This window comes from Mycteria americana, chromosome 1, assembly GCF_035582795.1.
Source record: "Mycteria americana isolate JAX WOST 10 ecotype Jacksonville Zoo and Gardens chromosome 1, USCA_MyAme_1.0, whole genome shotgun sequence".
NCBI classification, from domain to species: domain Eukaryota; kingdom Metazoa; phylum Chordata; class Aves; order Ciconiiformes; family Ciconiidae; genus Mycteria; species Mycteria americana.
The window spans coordinates 204,281,733-204,298,441 of NC_134365.1; the positions used below are offsets into that span (position 1 = coordinate 204,281,733).

Genomic DNA, 16,709 nt, shown 5'->3' on the forward strand with positions numbered 1-16,709 from the left:
TTCTAAATGATCTGGATGACCAGCTAGCCCAGGAACAAGCCCAAGACCCATTGGACAGGACAGTTTCTAGTAGCAGTGCATCAAACGTCCAATACAGTAGTGCATTTCCTACTTCAAAGAGGCAGACTGCTAGTAGAGGGCAACACAGAAATGACATGCCTAGCACATTTTTCCCAGATGGACTAAGAACAATAAGAGCCAAAGACGAACACAAGATTTTCATCAGGCCAAGGAAATTACACAGTGCGTATATAAACTGGCACCAGACAGCCTTTCAAGAAGATTACAAATATGGTGATCCAGTCGATGGAAATCCTCATCTGCTAAGCAGCAGGCTGTCTTCCGTTTCTTTCGGACGGTCTTCAGAAGGTAGCTTATATCCTCCTTCCATAACACAGAACAGTGGATTTAGGCACAAGAGTTGTATGAACAGGGATACAGCTGGCAGAAGTTACTCTGTGTGTTCCCTTCGGAGATGTCCATCATCAGTATCTTCTGACCAGCTGTCAGCATCTAGTTTCCAACATCCGTTGGCAAGGGAGAGCAACAATGGTTTTGTACCAAGGTTTGGTCGACAGAACCCAAAGAGAATTCCTCTGTCTTCTATTGTATGGAACAACACACCAGACTCTCCTGGACAAACATCAACTCAAGAAAAAATGTTTAGAACCCAATCACTGATGGAGTTTCATGCTACAGACCATGGTAGATATCCTAGCTCTTTGCAAGAAACCAAGAAACATGCATGTTACCACTCAAAACACCACTACAGAAGATCCGTTTCAAGCAGTAATTGCTTTAGTAGAGTTAGTTGCCCTGACAAAGCTACTTCTCCGTTGCCCTTTGATAACTGGGAAAATTATCCATTGTACAAATCGGAAAATAATCTCTCTAGATCCTACTATAGAGATACTTCTTCTCATGGCAAGTTGTATGCAAACCAAAAAAATTCTCCTTGTGGAAGAAAAGACAGCTATCCTTCTTGGGCTGATATTCCTCAGTACTACTGTGATGAAGTGTTTATTTCCCCTGATGCCAGCTTTGAAGTTATTATGGCTAATTTAAATGACCAGCAGTGGGCACATACAAAGAATGCCAAGTTTGGTTCACAGCGCCTGCAGAACGATTTTCACATGTATTCTCCAGAAAATACAAATATCAAAACGATAACAAGAAGTGCAAATAGAACTTTTTCAGAATTCACCGAGGGCTGTCAGCCTTGGCTAAGTTGTAACTCGTCAGTTTCTTCGTCTAGTATCAGAACTGATGAGTCAGTCTTTCCTAATTCGAAGGACCAAACAAAACCTATAGGACTGAACAGGAGTTCAGTCGTTGTTAGCCAAAGAAGTACTAAGGCAGACTTTACACAACTAGAAAAGCTTGAAGGTAAGAAACTGCCAGATGAAGACGTGCTGTTACAGTCAGTTTCTCAACAAGCAGATACAAACTATATCAACACCCAGAGTTTTCCCTCTAACAGCCCTCCTTCTGCCATGTTGCAAAGTGATGCATTTCTCTTTAACACAATGAGATCAAAGAGACAAACCCAAGTCACTGCCAGAGGAGATATTGCAAAAATGTATACATCAAATGGTGATAAAAGAGATGTACAAATGAAGGAAAATGATTGCCCACCCAGCAGTGTGTTCAGTCAGCCTCCCTGTATTTTGCCAGCTGATGAGAGCAGGAAGGAACCTTTTCTTCCAAGTCAGAAAGAACGGGAACATAATCTGCATTATGCAGCAAAAAGAGAGCGCATCAAACAGGATAATCGGAGTGCAGAAGCCATTAACCAAGCTACTCCAAAGAGACCGTCCTCACTGCTGAATGTTGCCTCTACTCCATCCACTGAAAAATTAGCAAACTGTCAAGGCATGTTGTCCTGTCCTCCTGAATGTTCATCTAGCTCCTCACAAAGCTCTCCACAAGCACTTTCTCATAAAGACAATTTTAAATGTTTAGGAACACTAACTAGCTCTTCAGTAAATTGCACAGTTACTGAATCTCAAGCAGAAGGTGGAAAAACAGCTCAACTGAGCAGAACAGGTGTTACCAAAAAAATTTCACAGAAAACACTGCAAAATACAAGCACTTTAGTTACTAAGGACTGTAATGGACAATTCACTACTAGTTCTCCACAAAATGGAAATTCTGGAAATATTTATATGCATAGCTTTGATGGAGACCCCAAGACCTCTGAACATAGTTTAAGTTATTTTTGCCTTGAAAAAGAACGTGGAAAAATAAGGAGTAATTCAACTTGTATTGAAAGGCTTCACAAGCAAGACAGCTTGCTGAGACATACCAGTAGCTGCAGCATTACTGGCTCCCCTAGCAGAAACAGCCTGAAATCTCCTGACTCACTTGTTCTTTATTACACTTTGCCTAGAAAATCAGCTAGCATTGCTGGTAGTGTTATGTCAGATACGCCCATCTCTTTACCTAGAGAAAGTAGAACAACATACAATTGTTTAAGGTCTGAAACTCCACGTAGAGTTGATGCCTTTTGTTCTAATCAAAGAGATGTGTCTTGTTTAGACTCAAAACATTCCTTTTTAACATCAGCATCATTAAATGCTGCTACAAGTAACAAAGAAAAAGATTACCCCAGCCCTTTAACCAAAAGTCCTAATGATTCAGTAAGTAGTAGTACATCAGTTGAACTGACAGACAGCTGTAAACATATAAGCAGAAGAGAATCCTCTGTGTTTTCAGATTGTAAGGAGAGGGGAAATTTTTTGCAGAAATATAAAACTACAAGCACATTTACAGTTTGTGTTGATGAAGATCATGTCAAGTATCATGAACTAGTTTCAATTTATTACACATTACCACGGAGGCATTCAAGAACGTTTTGTAACCTCTTCAGAGATAATCCAGAGGATGCAGATTTACCTTGTCCCGAAGAAAATGCTCAGTCACCAAGAATACAAAACAAGAAAAATGAAGGACCTGTGAGTTTAGCAAATGTTTTTTCCCCCAGTACTTTGGAAAAAGAGGTGCCTTCATACTCTTCTGACCAAGTATCTTCAGCTCTGGTCACACCTCAGAACTTAGGAACTGCTGTTGATAGTGAAGAAGAGAATTCCCACTTATCTCCTAGCTCGGAGAAGATAGCTACTTCAAAGTCAATAAGCGTGGTACATAACAGGAAAGATAGTTCAGCAGATCTTTCATTAGCAGAGAATGTGCTTTCTGACATGGTGACAAAAGAAGTTTCTTTTGATGGGCCACAATGCACTGCAATAGTGGCTAAGTCAGGTAAGGGCATTTCTGATGCTTCAAGCAGCCAAAATACAGAAATATGTCTAAAAGGAAAGAAGGAAATTTTACAAACAGCCACACCGCTAATGTCCACTTTATCAACCCCTCCCAAGCCAGGCAGATGTTTAGAGAATCTTTTGTATTCTACTTCAACACATAAAAATACTATACAGAAGGGAAACTCTGAAAACTGCTGTCAGCCCCCTAAAGTGAACACCAATAAAAATCTGAACAGTTTACTCCTCAACCCAGGAGAGAAAGGTTCCCTTGGAAGGAACGGTAACACAGAGCGTGGTGACGTGTCGCTTCTTCCTGTGGAAGACACGTACAGGGATAGTACCGAAGTCAAACAGAGAGTAAATTTCCTACACCAAACCACCCCTCTGTATAATAATAAACGTAGTGGACTGCAATTAAGGGCTGACAGTTCAAGAAAAAATGCAAATTATTTAAACTCTTGTAGCAAAGTGCTTTCAGAGTCTCAGAACAAAGCATCTGAGGTAAGCACAGTTTCCAGTGCTGATCCATTACTTCAGCTAAACAAAGTGGTTAGCGCAGATACAGATGAATTAATGAATTCAAAAATTAAAAAAGAGCAAAACTCACAGAGCACTCGCATGGGTAAAGTTTATAGTGGTTTGCAGGAATCGGAGAGGCACAGTGAAGGCAGCCTGAACATTAACTGTAAAGATAAAGTCCTCCCGGTTACACAAGATCAGAAGATCATGCACAGTGCAGAGGATGAGAACAAGCTTCCCTCTGACTGCACAAGAGACAAAGTCAAAGATATAGAAAAAAGGAAGAACAGACCTTCAATTAAAAATAAACTGGCAGCTGTTTACAAAACAAGTCGAAAATTTTCAAGTAAAAATTTACCTCCTAAACCGCACATAAGTAACATTTTTTCACAGAACGATGGAAGTGCCACTTCTTTAGAGGTTGACACGTCCCTTGACTCATTGGTTTCAACGGATTCCCATCAGCCATTCCTGCAGTCGGACAATGAAAATCAGAATCACAGTCTGGACCCTGGTAAGAATACACCAAGACCAAGAACAGCTGAGAATAAGAAGACTGAAAATCAGAATGATCCTTCTTTGCTTGTTAGTAACACCAACTGGAGGTCTTTTACAAGCTCATACACCCAGAAGGAAGCCATCAGTCCCAAAAAAACTACAGTGAAAGTGGAAAATAGGCCAAATGTTACAACCCTATTTCCAGATAAAGCAGTAACCACAAGAAATAAGAATTCCCAAACACTTAATCTCGGGTTAGAAAGCAAAAGCCAGCCCATCTCTCCCAGTGCTACTACATCAGACCCACTGGATGATAAGAAAAGAAGAGCTAGCAGTCGTGCCTGTGGTCCTCCCTTACCACTTTTAATTGACAAAAACTCAAATACATATGTAAATAGCTGCTTGCAGGCAGACACGTGTCCAGAGCAAAACTTGACTTCCCAGACAGTGCTTAGTCAGTGTCAAAATATCTCTCAGTCTGCTAGCTTAAAAAATGCTAACTTGCATAGCTATCAGTTGCGCAAGAGTCATGCCAAAAGTCAGCGTGAGCGTCACCTTTCTGAGAGTATTTGTGCTCGAGATTCCCATGAGACCTTTGCCTCAGGAAGCAATATTCTATCAAAAGATGGTATACATGGGAAGAGATTTAAATCTTACTCGGAGCTGTTGTCTTGTGATGAAAATGAAAATTGGGCATCAGATGATGAAAAATGTTACAGCACTAGAAATTTGATGTATCCTTCTGTTGAATTTGGTATATTTGGCAAAGAACAACAGTTGGCTTTCCTGGAAAATATCAAGAGGTCACTCACAGAAGGGCGATTATGGAGACCTTGTCTTCTTAATAACCCTGGTGCTCTCAGAGATGGGGAGACCCCTTCTATAAACAGGGCTGAGCTTTTGAGCCCAAGTTCTGCTGGGAGCAAAATGTCATCAGCTGCTTCATCCCCCCGAGAGCCGACTGATATCTATCAGGAAGACCCAGCAGCTTATTCGGACTCAGACAGTGATACCACCACCGATGATGAATACTACCTAGATGAGATAGATAAAGAATCAGAGCTATGAAGGGCCTGTGGTACAAAGATGGCACGATAGCATGGTAGTTTCTGGGCAGGCAAAAACATGTAAAATACTTTGAGCCAGTTCTTGTTCTGCTATAAATTGGTACAACTTCATTAGTTTTAAAGAAGTTAGTATGTTATGTTAGCTGAGCATTTGACTTTTGTATTAAATATGTGGCTTCGCCATTGTTGTTTCTCCTAGCAGGGAAAAAGAATGTTAAAAAATCCCTTCCCAAAACAATAGAAGGTAAACAACTGTGGAGCTTTGGGCAGTGTAACTCCAGAGATGGCTTTCCTCTGAGTCAGCAAGCAGTGGCTTAGGCTCCTGCCAGCTATGCAGTGCTGGAGTGGATAAATTCTAGCTTGAGCTACTTTTTCTTAACAAGACTTAACAGAAAACCAAGAGGTTACTTTGCTGATAAATTGCTGTTTCTCCAATTTTCCTCATTTACCAGATCAAGCATGATAATGCCAATCCATCCCACCCAACAAACACCCCTGACAAAAAAAACCCTGTTCAATTCGTACAACATATTCTGTATGAATGTTCTTTTTCTGCATTCCTGGGAAGCATAGCAGCAATGTCCCCGGTGGTGTTTGTTCTGCCGTGCAGTTGAGGCAGATTCCACACCAGGATTTTTCTCCTCAGCATTGCAAGAGCAGTGAGCAATGTGAGTTACAGAAGTGCTGCTAGTGCATGGGAAACAGCTCAGCAAAGGGCACAGCACTGGAAAACTCACCGAAATTCCTGAGGATGTTAAGAAACACAGCTGAGCATGGAAGTCTGCTTTTCAGACATGGGAGATTCATAACCAACACAGCTTTCATTACAGTTGAGATGAATGGCCAGATTTCTGCCTTTGACTTAGGAACAGGTTAATTTGGGTTAATAATCCGACACTTTAAACCATGCAAACTGTAAAAATATTTACCCTATTTATTTCCTGTATAAACCTCATAGGTTGAATCCTAAGTTGTCCTAATAGCGGGAAGACAACCATAACCAATACAACTTGTTACGTCCCCAAGTTCTCCACTGCCTCTGTGTTTGGCCGGTCTTGGGGTGAGGCACTTGCAGCTGCTGGGCTCCTTCAGAGCAGCTCCACCTGAAGCGGCCCGAGAGGGCACTTGGCTGGATCGCAACTGTGCTGTACAGACTGGCAGGTTTTTACATATGAAGTAAATAAAACCAGTAAGAAATGCTCTTTGCCTTTTGCTAAATTACCATCCCTTTTTGGTATTTTTCAACCATTCCTGCTGTCACCACGGCACTTTTTATCCTTTGAACTGAATGGCTGTAAACATTTTCCAGTGGCTCTTCTTCGGCCACACTAATAACGTAGTAATATTACTCAGTAGCCAAAACTCATCCCTTGCCATTAAATTTCTAACTAAGCTTTGATCTCTTTTTATGCAAAATCAGAAGTGGCTCACTGAGCCAGAAGATAGTGGTTTTAAATAATTATACATTTACTTCTACTTTATTTCTAATTTCACATATGGTCTAAAATGATGATCCATATTTTTGATACACTTTTTAATTCAATAAAATTTCTGTAGGACATAATTATATTTTTGTAACTGGAAGGACAGTATACTGGTATTTTAGAATAATATATTTTACGCAAAACAAGCAATGCTTGTATCACTGACTACTCCACAAGAAACTGAAAGATGAAAATATTATAGTAGGTAACTGGTATCCTTATTTTTTTATACTGTAAACTTCGTTAAAGAAGTGGGTGTGTAGTTCAAATCTGTACCGATACATAAGTATTATTGCTTTATACTGGGGTAATTTGTCTTTTATTGTACATAGAAGGAGTAATATAAACTATGTATTTATAGTCAGAATTGATCTCTACGACATGCGTGTTTTGGAAGGATGTAAGCATATGCTGACATACGCAATGCTGGAAGGAAATGACTGCCATATAATTACAATCTTGTAAAATGTGGTATTCTAAGGAGAAATTATGTTTTGCTGTAAACAGGTCTATCCTATACGTACAGGATCCTGTAGAGTAAGACAATAAAACCAGCTGAGTATCAGTGTGGCATTTCTGCTGCTGTACATTTCTGCAAAATATGTTAATCCAAAAATTGGGAATACCAGCCTGCGTAAGGTAAAGAATAATAAACGTTTACAAGGGAAGTAAATGGTCATACAGTTTTTCTTGACTAGGAGTGGACGGTTCAGAACATTTTTATTTGTAAATATTTTCTACCTGTTCAACAGAAGTTGGATTAAGTTCTCACCTCGTTGGCATAAATTTTTTTCATTTGCTATGCTATATATGTACAGGAAATCAGGTGGCTTGATTTAATGTAAGCAAGTAAAAACTGCTTTTGGTCATAAACCAGTTATGGAAGACTGCAGCCTACTGAGGATCTGTAAACTAATATTTACACTGAATAATGGTATTCTGTAAAACAGTCAATTGTGTGAAAACATAGGGAGAAATACCCTTTGAATAGCAATCAGCCCCATTCAGTTTAGCAGAGCCAGATTTTGACACCTTCACTCTTCCAAGCTTTTTCTTTGGCAAAAGTATATTCTATAAATGTTCATAATTTACAGGATTTTCATATTTAAAATTATTTGTTTGAAGTAAATTCTGCATTCAAATGAAAAAAACGTATTGGTTCTGTGTTTATTTTTCACTCACTGCGAATGCCATAGACAGTTTATTTAAAAAAAAAATAAAATCCATCATCTTAGTATTGTTGCCAGGGTGCTGATGGCAAACAATGCCATAGATTTAAAGTGGGGCACCCAGCCTCGGTCCATCACACAGCTGTAGGCAGCGGTCACGCCGGCTGCGTGGCTCAGGCCTGCCTCGTGCAGAGGAAGGATGTGCCGCCTTAGCGATGTGCATACAGCTCTGCTGCCTTCACCGTTCCTGCCAGCTGATGAGTCTCTAGTACACAGTTTTCCGTCAGCGGTAGTATCTTTACAGCAGGCACGTTAACTCCTTAGTGAGCCATATGCCTACAAATTGCCTTGAGGAGCCAATACTCCATGTGGGGGCCAAGGGTAGTAGGTGATGAGTAGTTTTACAAGGTGATGAGCTCCACGTGAAAATCACTTCAGATGGAATTAGGCCTGAGTGGAGCCTGGCTGCCGTGCAGTGTGACGGCGTGCGAGACTCACCGCTGTCTTTCAACCTTAATTACTACAGCCAGTATCTGTGGTACCTGAGTTCAGTGACGCAGTCCCTCAGCCTGGTTTCAGAAGGAAACATGGTTTATGAGCTAAGGTGGTGTTTCTGTGTAGATCTCTGCCCACTCATTAGGTCACTTGTGTCCCCAGATGACCTTTGACCTTTCTAACATCTCAATGATATTTGAAAGAAGGGACAGAAATCTCATGGTTTCATCACAGGGTAGCTCAGGCTGGGAAGGACCTCAGGAGGTCTCTGCTCCAACCTCCCGCTCACAGCAGGTTGGCTCTGAGGTCAGGCCAGGCTGCTCAGGGCTTTGTCCGGTTGGGGCTTGAAAATCTCTGAGGATGGAGACTGGACAGCCTCCCTGGGCAACCTGTGCCTCTGCCTGACTGTCCTCATGGAGAAACATGCTACAGGCTGAGCCTCTCTTCTTTCAACTTATGCCTGTTGTCTCTCATCCTTCTGCCCTGTGCCATCTCCTCAATGATCTCCCAGTGATCTCCCCAGGGGCACTGGGGGCTTCCGTAAGGTCCATCCCCTCCCCAAAGCTCTCTCTGCTACAGGCTGAACAAGCCTGGCTCCCCCAGCCTCTCCTCACAGGGCCAGTACTCCAGCCCCACCATCTCAGTGGCCTCCCCTGAATTTGCTCCAGTTTATTGATGTCTTGTCTTGGGGAGCCCAAAGCTGGATGCAGTATCTAGATGTGGTCTAACAAGTACTGAGTGGAGGGGGATAACGACTCCCTTTGACCTCTGGCTCTGCCCCTGTTCATACAGCCCAGGCTGCTGTTGGCCGTTGTTGCTGCCAGGACTCGCTGATGGCCCATGTCCCCCTCACTGCCCACCGGGACCCCCAGGGCTGTTTCCTCAGAGCTGCTCCTGGCAGCCGGTCCCAGCCCATACCAGCGCAGGGGTGGCTCCTTCCCAGGGACAGGGCCCCAAGAGCACCAACAGGCCCTGACCACCCCCCTCCCCAGGGCTCCCCCCACCCTGCCCATGGCCCAGGACACCATTTCAGCCCAGCCTGGAGCCATCAGTCCCTGCCCCAGCAATGCTGTAGGACATGGTCTCCATCTTCCCACAGCCCTGCCTGGCCGCCCATGGGCCCCGCCGAGCCCGGCCCCACCTGCGGGCTGGTGTCCCCAGGGCCCTGCAGCCATCCCAGAGCTGTGTCTGACCCCAGTTCCCCTCACAGGGCCTGATCCTGATCTGCAGATTGATGTCCCTGCCTGACCTCAGCCCTGCCCTGTCCCCACAAGCCTGCTGGGTGATGTGGCCTCTCGGCTGCTCCAGACGCTGTTTGCCACGTGCGGGCAGGCCCTGCTGAAGCCCTGCTGCCAGCCACGGTGCTGTGCTCCTCAACCCCATTCCCCAGGCAGCAGCCTGCCCTCACTGCTCCCTGGCACCCAACTGCAGGACTTCTTGTTGAATTTCATGGCCCATTCCTCCACCCTGTCCAGGTCCCTCAGGATGGCAGCCCTGCCCTCAAGCACAGACTACTCCCCTGTTTGGCATCATCTGCAAACCCAGTGATGGAGTTCTCCATCACCTCATCCCAGGCCAGGTCCCTGCAGTGCTCCCCTTGTTGCCAGTTGCCTGGTAGAGACGACCCATTAACCAGCCCCTTCTAAGCCCAACCAACTGTCCTGATGGTTTTTTACCCATCTGGTTGTTCCCCATCCAGACCATAACATTCTAACTTGGATACAAGAGCGTTTTGGGAGACAGTGATGTCTTTGCTAAATTCAAGGTAAATGACATTCCCTGCTCTCCCCTCATCTGCAGAGCCAGTTTATCGCCGAAGGCGACTGGGTCAGCCAGGCATGGTTGGCCCTTGGTCAATCCACAGACTGCTGCCAGCTACCTTCTCCAAATGTGCTCCCAGCAGGTGCAGAGGGAGAGGAAAGCTGCCCTCGCTGATCCCGGCACTGCGAGCAGCAGCCAGGGATGTACTGCCTGGCCAAGAAGCACATACGTAACTCCGGATTAACACCACACATGTTTTCTCCTGCCTGTTGGGAGTATCACACAAGGTATGTCGGTGGAGATCTGTGGTTATCTGAGGTGAGGGAGTTTAGGAGACTAAAGACAAAACCAAGGAGGAAACCAGACTTGGTAATTCCACTTTCAAGGAACCTGTTTTTCATGGTCTGAATGCACAGAGGCTTGAAGTTCATGTTATTCAAAAACACACAGCATTCATTCGTGCTCTCAGTGGTTTGCATGTGAAAAATTCAGGCTTGCATAGAAGCTTGATTTAATTCTCCGACAGCCTTTTAACCCCCCCATCTACCGACACCTGAAATATTTCCTAGTAGCAGCAAACACTTCTGATAAAAATGATACAACCACCTCAGGAGACAAATCATGGGAGGTTTTCCCTGTTTACTTGTATTCCATCATTTTAAATCCACGAAACTACTTCGTTGTCACATTTGCTAGAGAAAACTACCATGGCCCCTTTCCCCATCACCCACCGATGAGGGGCCCACAGGCCCCAAAAGCACTCTTCAGCTCTGGAACATGGGTGTGTGCGCAAGCCATGCTGGGACGGGGCACTGGGCTGAGCGGCCCCGGGACGGGAAGGTGAGCCCCGCAGCAGGGAACGACGTGCCAGCACGTCCCAACAGCGTCCCTGCTCTGTCCTGCACTTTAAATACAGTCACTGTGGGAAAGCCTAGAAACAGCGAGGAGGAATTTTAAATTATGGTGGGTTTTTTTCTTTTACAGCAATCTCTTGTCTGTAGATAAGCTGAGACAGGCAGTAACAATTAATAAGGCTTAGAGAAATACAATTTTTTCCTCTTTAAATTCCAGACCAGGTGTTCAGCTGCCAGCTGAATTGTATCCTAAAACAGAGGTAATGTGTTGCTTGGTGGGGGAACACAGATCATCCGCTCTTCAGTTTGGCCTGCACAGCGCCCATAGACAAGGGAAGGGAAACCTCTCAGGACATGAAAACGCTGGGTTCCGCGCAGCTGCCCGCAGACAAGCGGGGCTGAGGCTCATTCCTCACCCTCACACCAGCTTCACTGTATTTTCCGCGACCCTCCGAAAGCGCACAGACTCGGAACCGGGCACTGCGCTGGGCGCCCAGAGACGGCTGCGCTCCCCCCTCTGCCTCCTCCCCCCCCCGGCCCCAGCCCAGCGCGGAGGCCGGGCTCCAGGACACTCGTTATTTTGCCGCCCAGCCGAGGCGCCGCTGGCCCCCGGCCCGCAGCAGGCGGCCCCGGCCCGCAGCAGGCCGCCCCGCCGCCGCCCGCTCGCCCTTCCTGCGGCGTGTGGGACCTCCGCGGCGCTTCGGTGCGCGGCAGCGGGGGACCGCGGGCCGTTTACCGCTGCGGGCTGCCTGAGCCCCCGTCGGCAGGGCACGGCCGGCCTCCGGCACGGTCAAGCGCACACGGGGTTCGTAGGGGAAGGTTCTCGCCCCCCGACCTCCCTCGGCTCCCGCGCGGGACGGCCCGTGCCCGCCTCCTGCGGCTCGTCCCGGGCCGAGGGGGGAGGCGGAGGAGGAGGGAAGGCACCGCCGGATTCAGCCGCCCGGGGCGAGCCCGGCCCTTCCCGCGCCTCCCTCCGGCACTGCCCGGCCCCGGCCCCGGCGGGCCGCCCCGCGGGGCGGGGAGCGGGCGGTGGCCGCCCGCGGGGAGCGGGCGCGGGGCCGCGCAGGCCCGGAGGAGGCCCCGGCCCCCCGCTCCGAGCGGGCGCGGCCAGCGCGGCGCGGCGGGGCTCGGCGGCGGCGGGGGCCGATGGGGAGCCGCGGGCTGCTGCCGCTGCTGCCGCTGCTGCTGGGCGCCGCGCTGCTGCGGCCGGCGGCGGCGGCGGCGGCCCCCGTTAGCGCCGAGCGGAGCCTGGCGTGGGGCCCCGGGCTGGACGCGGGGCTCACCCTGCCCGTGCGGTACTTCTACATCCAGGCGGTCAGCGCGGCCGGACAGAACTTCTCCCGCTCCCCGCCAGGTACCGTGCGTGTGCTCGTGGGCGGGCAGGGGCACGGGAGGGAGACCCTGCCCGGGGCTGCGGTTTCCTCGGAGGAGCCGGTCGGAGCTGCCCACCCCTTCCCCTTCCCCTCTTCCTTCCTTCCCCCCTCCCGAGCGCTTGCAGTGCCGTCGCCGGCCCCCGGCTGCCCCTCCCGCCCCGGCCCCTCTCAGCGTCGCGCCCGGTCCCGCACCGCGCGGGACACGCAGGCCCGGTGGGGAGCGGAGCACATGGTCGAACCCCTCCTTTCTTCTGGGACAGGCGAGTGCCTCCTTCCGTGGAGCTCCGCGTCTCGCCCACAGCCTCCTCTGAACAGTATGCGATTTACAGCTACAGACCAGCAAGCTCAAAACAAACCGGTGCTCCTGGAGCTGGGGGATGTAAAGAAAGCCCAGTGCCCTGCTCAGCAGTCCTAACGTAATTAACTTTAATGCTGCACACGCACCAGTCGCTTAAAACTTCTGGCTGGGTAAGCACGGCACTCTGGGCTCCGTTACCCCGCTGCCGCTGCTTTAGGAAGCAGTAATTTTCGTCTCTTGTTTACTCAGCACAAGCACGAACCCTCCCATGCCGCTTCTCCCGAGGGTGGGAATTGGGGTTTGTTCTCGCAGTCCAGCAGCGTGCTGCCAGTCAGCCGATTGCTGCTGCAGGCTGGTTCCACACGCTCCTTATTAATAGTTTTAATTTAGAATAAAAATAACTTTTGCATCGTGGATTTCATAACGCAGATAACCCTGAGATAGCCACCCAGTGCAAATCCTGTGTTGCTAAGTTATATAGGGTAGAGCTAGTAATTTTGCTCTATATTATTTACTGTTCGTATAGACGGTACTGAGAGGGTGTCTACCAAGTATGCACGGCCTCTTCATGTCTTGTAGTTAGAAGGCTGCTGCTTGTGAAATTAAAGAATAGACATACATTATACAGGTTACGTCTTCAGTCTGACAGAACCCCAGATACTTCAGGTCTGGATTTTCTCCAGCTGCTGTTGCAATTTGGTGCTGGATTGCAGCGCAGTTTTGTAATTGCACTGAAGAATGCAACTGCATGCTCACTGCCAGTGAAGCAGAGGCTGACTTCAGCCGCGCAGGGAGAGCCTTGGGTTCAAACAACAGGTTGCTAAAGGTAAAAAGATGTGAAGCTCAGTTGGGTTCTCATGCTAGTTTAAATCCTTCAAGATAAACCGATAGGACGTGGGTACTGAGAACCTAGTTTTGAGCTCAGTGTGTTCGTGTATGTTAGTATTTATATTAATATGTTCAATGTCTTTGGAATGGTTCCAGGTCCTGATGCCATCTGGCATGGAGTGGTCTCCATTCATACCATGACATTCTGTAGCCTCCAAACCAAGGCAGTACATGCGTGCTGCCTGCAGGGAAGAGCTGTTGGCTCAGCCCGTGCTAACTGCTAAGCCATGCCAGGAATTATTTAGGAGAGTGCCAAGGATCCTTTAACAATTTAGCAGTACAGTTGATGATATGCCAGTGCTTGAGCACCGTTTCATGCGCTCACATAGACAGGGATGTAAATTTAAGTTCTCAGATGATTTTAAATGTTCAAATTCTATTTGTAAAATGTCAGTAAGAATTGCAATTAATAATATTTATTAAGGCACTGCTTTCCAATATAAACTAAATACATCTCAAAATATCCCTGCTGGGATAGCTAAATAAATCTGCATTATCACCTCCATCGCACAAACAAGAACACTGCAATCAGAGCAGGAGAGCTGCAGTAAGGCTTCCCATTTGTAAAATCTGTCCAAATCTATTAAATTGTGTTTTGTATGGATTAGAATTTCAGTCAAGTAGGTCAGTGCTTAGTGGTATCCAGTATGAAACTTACATAGGATAATTAGTAGATTTTAAATCCAGATGTGTTTTCTGAGTGTCAAGTCTGATCACCAGAATTAATGTGCACCACTGCACATCACACAGTAATTTTGACCTACAGGCTGTAACTCTTTGACCCGTCTTTTTAGGAAGATGTCAAATGATGCGGAATGCACTCCTTCCCTAGAAAAATTATTCCAAAGATTAAAAAAATAACTGCTGAAAATACGGAACTTACTTTTAATATAATATAAACTGCATAGTTTTTTTCTTTGGATACTTGGATCACCTTATCCTTCTTTTCTGCTAGGTTTTCCCCTAGGTTTAACAGCTGCCCACCATGTCTTTATGTACGATTGACCATGACAAAGTCAGCTGTTAACTGTTCTTCAGATGATCTACATACTCTGCTAATGAGTACTTTCAAGGCCTCCCAGGTATTCTTGCAGGTTTCACCAAATACTTTCAAAGAGCAGTGGCACGCTTCTTCCAGCACTCATTTCAGTGTAGGTAGAGTGCACCTCAGTTAGCTCACCTTCGTACCTGCAGCACTGCAGGACCTCCCTTCAGGTCTTTTGTTGACCACGATGCCTGGGCTTTTGTGATGGTCACACACAACTTCCTACCATGACCTGTATTTCTTTGTTCCTGGATATACGCCCACACATCCGACTGTTAAAGTATACGCTATTCAAAGGAGCCCATGTTGCTAAGTGAACCTGTTTTCTTCAGCTGCCTCTTTATTGACTCCATTGATTTTGCAATTTCCATCTGTGAAAGTAACCAGCAATGATTTCAGTAAAACAGTTGAGGAAAAAAACCTTGTTTTCAGATCTTTTAATTTCTCTTCTGCATACATGTCAGAAATAGGGTGACTGGGGTTTTTGTTCTTCTCTAACTATTTGCATAAATCAATACCTTGTTACCTTTTCTCTCGTTCCATCCCTGCATTTCTTCATTTGTTCATCCATGCATGGAATACCTCTTTTGCAAGCTACACAAGAGAAAAAAAAATGCATAAAGCAAGTTTCATCATCTGGATTTCTTAAAGTATCCCATTTTGACTGTGTCTGTATTTTAGTCTCTCTTCAGGACTGGACAATTATTTTGTACTTAAAATGCTGTCCCAGACAGGTTTTCAGGGTAACACAGAAGTACTAGTGGTGACGACGATTCAACAAGGACATGTTTTTCTTTTATCATTTCTTTGGATTGAGAGAAACAGAAAAATGTGAGTGAAAATACTGTGGTAACTTTCCTCCAATTTTAAAAAAAGAAATCAGCAAAAAGCTGTTATAATTAAATACTGCGGTAGTACTTAGAGGCCTTGGCCCCATTATGCAATGAATGTTGTAAATCATAAACAAAAATCCTGCTGCCTCCAGTGAATAATTTGTACTTACATTAAATATTCAATCTCCCTTTCCTTCCCCCTCCCTTTCAGTGGGGTTAGATTTTTCCTGGAGAGCTTTGTTATCAGGTCACTCTTCCCTTATCAAATGCTTCCTGCATCTAAACTGCCACCAGCTAAAACTAACGTGTCCTTTGGGTAGATCCGGAGCTCCGCATGTCTCTAGAGCAGTAAGTACATAAACAGCCGGGAACAAAGACCCACTTAGTTATTTCCTGTAGGTGAGGACAAGGAGATCAAATTCAGTAGTAGTTGACTTGTGATTTCTCAATATTCACTCATTTTTATGATAACTGAAAACTTTGTTTTCTCTGGTAGGAAATCACTATACCCCGTTAAAATGCTGTTTTGTAAAATGGGTAGAAAGAGATGAAGACATAATACCAACAGAAAACTATTTTCTCTGAGGTCCTACCTCATGACATGCTCTGGATTTGAAGGCTTCTTCATCCAAATAATACTAGGTGATAGTCATAGGGAGAGGATACTTGGCTTAAGTCGGCTGCTTTTAAGCAAGTTGAAGAAGGTGGTTGTGACCGGCAGTGACATTTATCATAGAATCATAGAATGGTTTGGGTTGGAAGGGACCTTAAAGGTCACCTAGTTCCACCCCCCTCTGCCATGGGCAGGGACACCTTCCGCTAGACCAGTTGCTCAAAGCCCCATCCGACCTGGCCTCGAACACTTCCAGGGATGGGGCACCCACAGCTTCTCTGGGCAACCTGTTCCAGTGCCTCACCAACCCTCATAGTGAAGAATTGCTTCCTTCTATCTAACCTAAATCTACCCTCTTTCAGTTTAAAGCCATTACCCCTTGTCCTATCACTACATGCCCTTGTAAAAAGTCCCTCTCCAGCTTTCTTGTAGGTCCCCTTCAGGTACTGGAAGGCTGCTATAAAGTCTCCCCACAGCCTTCTCTTCTCCAGGCTGAACAACCCTAACTCTCTCAGCCTGTCTTCATAGGAGAGGTGCTCCAGCCCTCTG

The 16,709-nt window shown here is 46.3% G+C and overlaps 2 protein-coding genes and 1 long non-coding RNA gene across 8 annotated transcripts in view; 2 read left to right on the forward strand and 1 right to left on the reverse strand.

The window, feature by feature from the left end:
* The window catches only part of EXPH5 (exophilin 5), a 35,376-nt gene extending 27,430 nt beyond the window's left edge, over nucleotides 1-7,946 (forward strand). For 2 of the 3 annotated variants that reach the window (XM_075490982.1, XM_075490983.1), the window contains exon 4: nucleotides 1-7,945. In XM_075490982.1, the coding sequence (XP_075347097.1) occupies nucleotides 1-5,348 (5,348 nt within the window). In that variant the 3' untranslated portion in view covers nucleotides 5,349-7,945. The other variant, XM_075490981.1, reaches the window with a different exon arrangement.
* On the reverse strand, nucleotides 2,149-12,365 carry LOC142404330 (uncharacterized). Of its 2 annotated transcripts, XR_012773819.1 has the most exons (5): nucleotides 11,527-12,365; nucleotides 4,588-5,315; nucleotides 4,141-4,293; nucleotides 3,871-3,946; nucleotides 2,149-3,308 (listed from the first exon to the last, which is right to left on the reverse strand). It is a non-coding gene; the product is annotated as an uncharacterized LOC142404330 (long non-coding RNA). The 2 variants fall into 2 exon arrangements; XR_012773818.1 differs by having other exon boundaries at nucleotides 4,141-5,315.
* The window catches only part of POGLUT3 (protein O-glucosyltransferase 3), a 20,434-nt gene continuing 15,878 nt past the window's right edge, over nucleotides 12,154-16,709 (forward strand). Inside the window, exon 1 of one of the 3 annotated variants that reach the window (XM_075490984.1) lies at nucleotides 12,154-12,464. In XM_075490984.1, coding sequence (XP_075347099.1) covers nucleotides 12,257-12,464 — 208 coding nt within the window. In that variant the 5' untranslated portion in view covers nucleotides 12,154-12,256. The remainder of the gene's footprint in view (nucleotides 12,465-16,709) is intronic. The other 2 variants (XM_075490985.1, XM_075490986.1) reach the window with 2 other exon arrangements.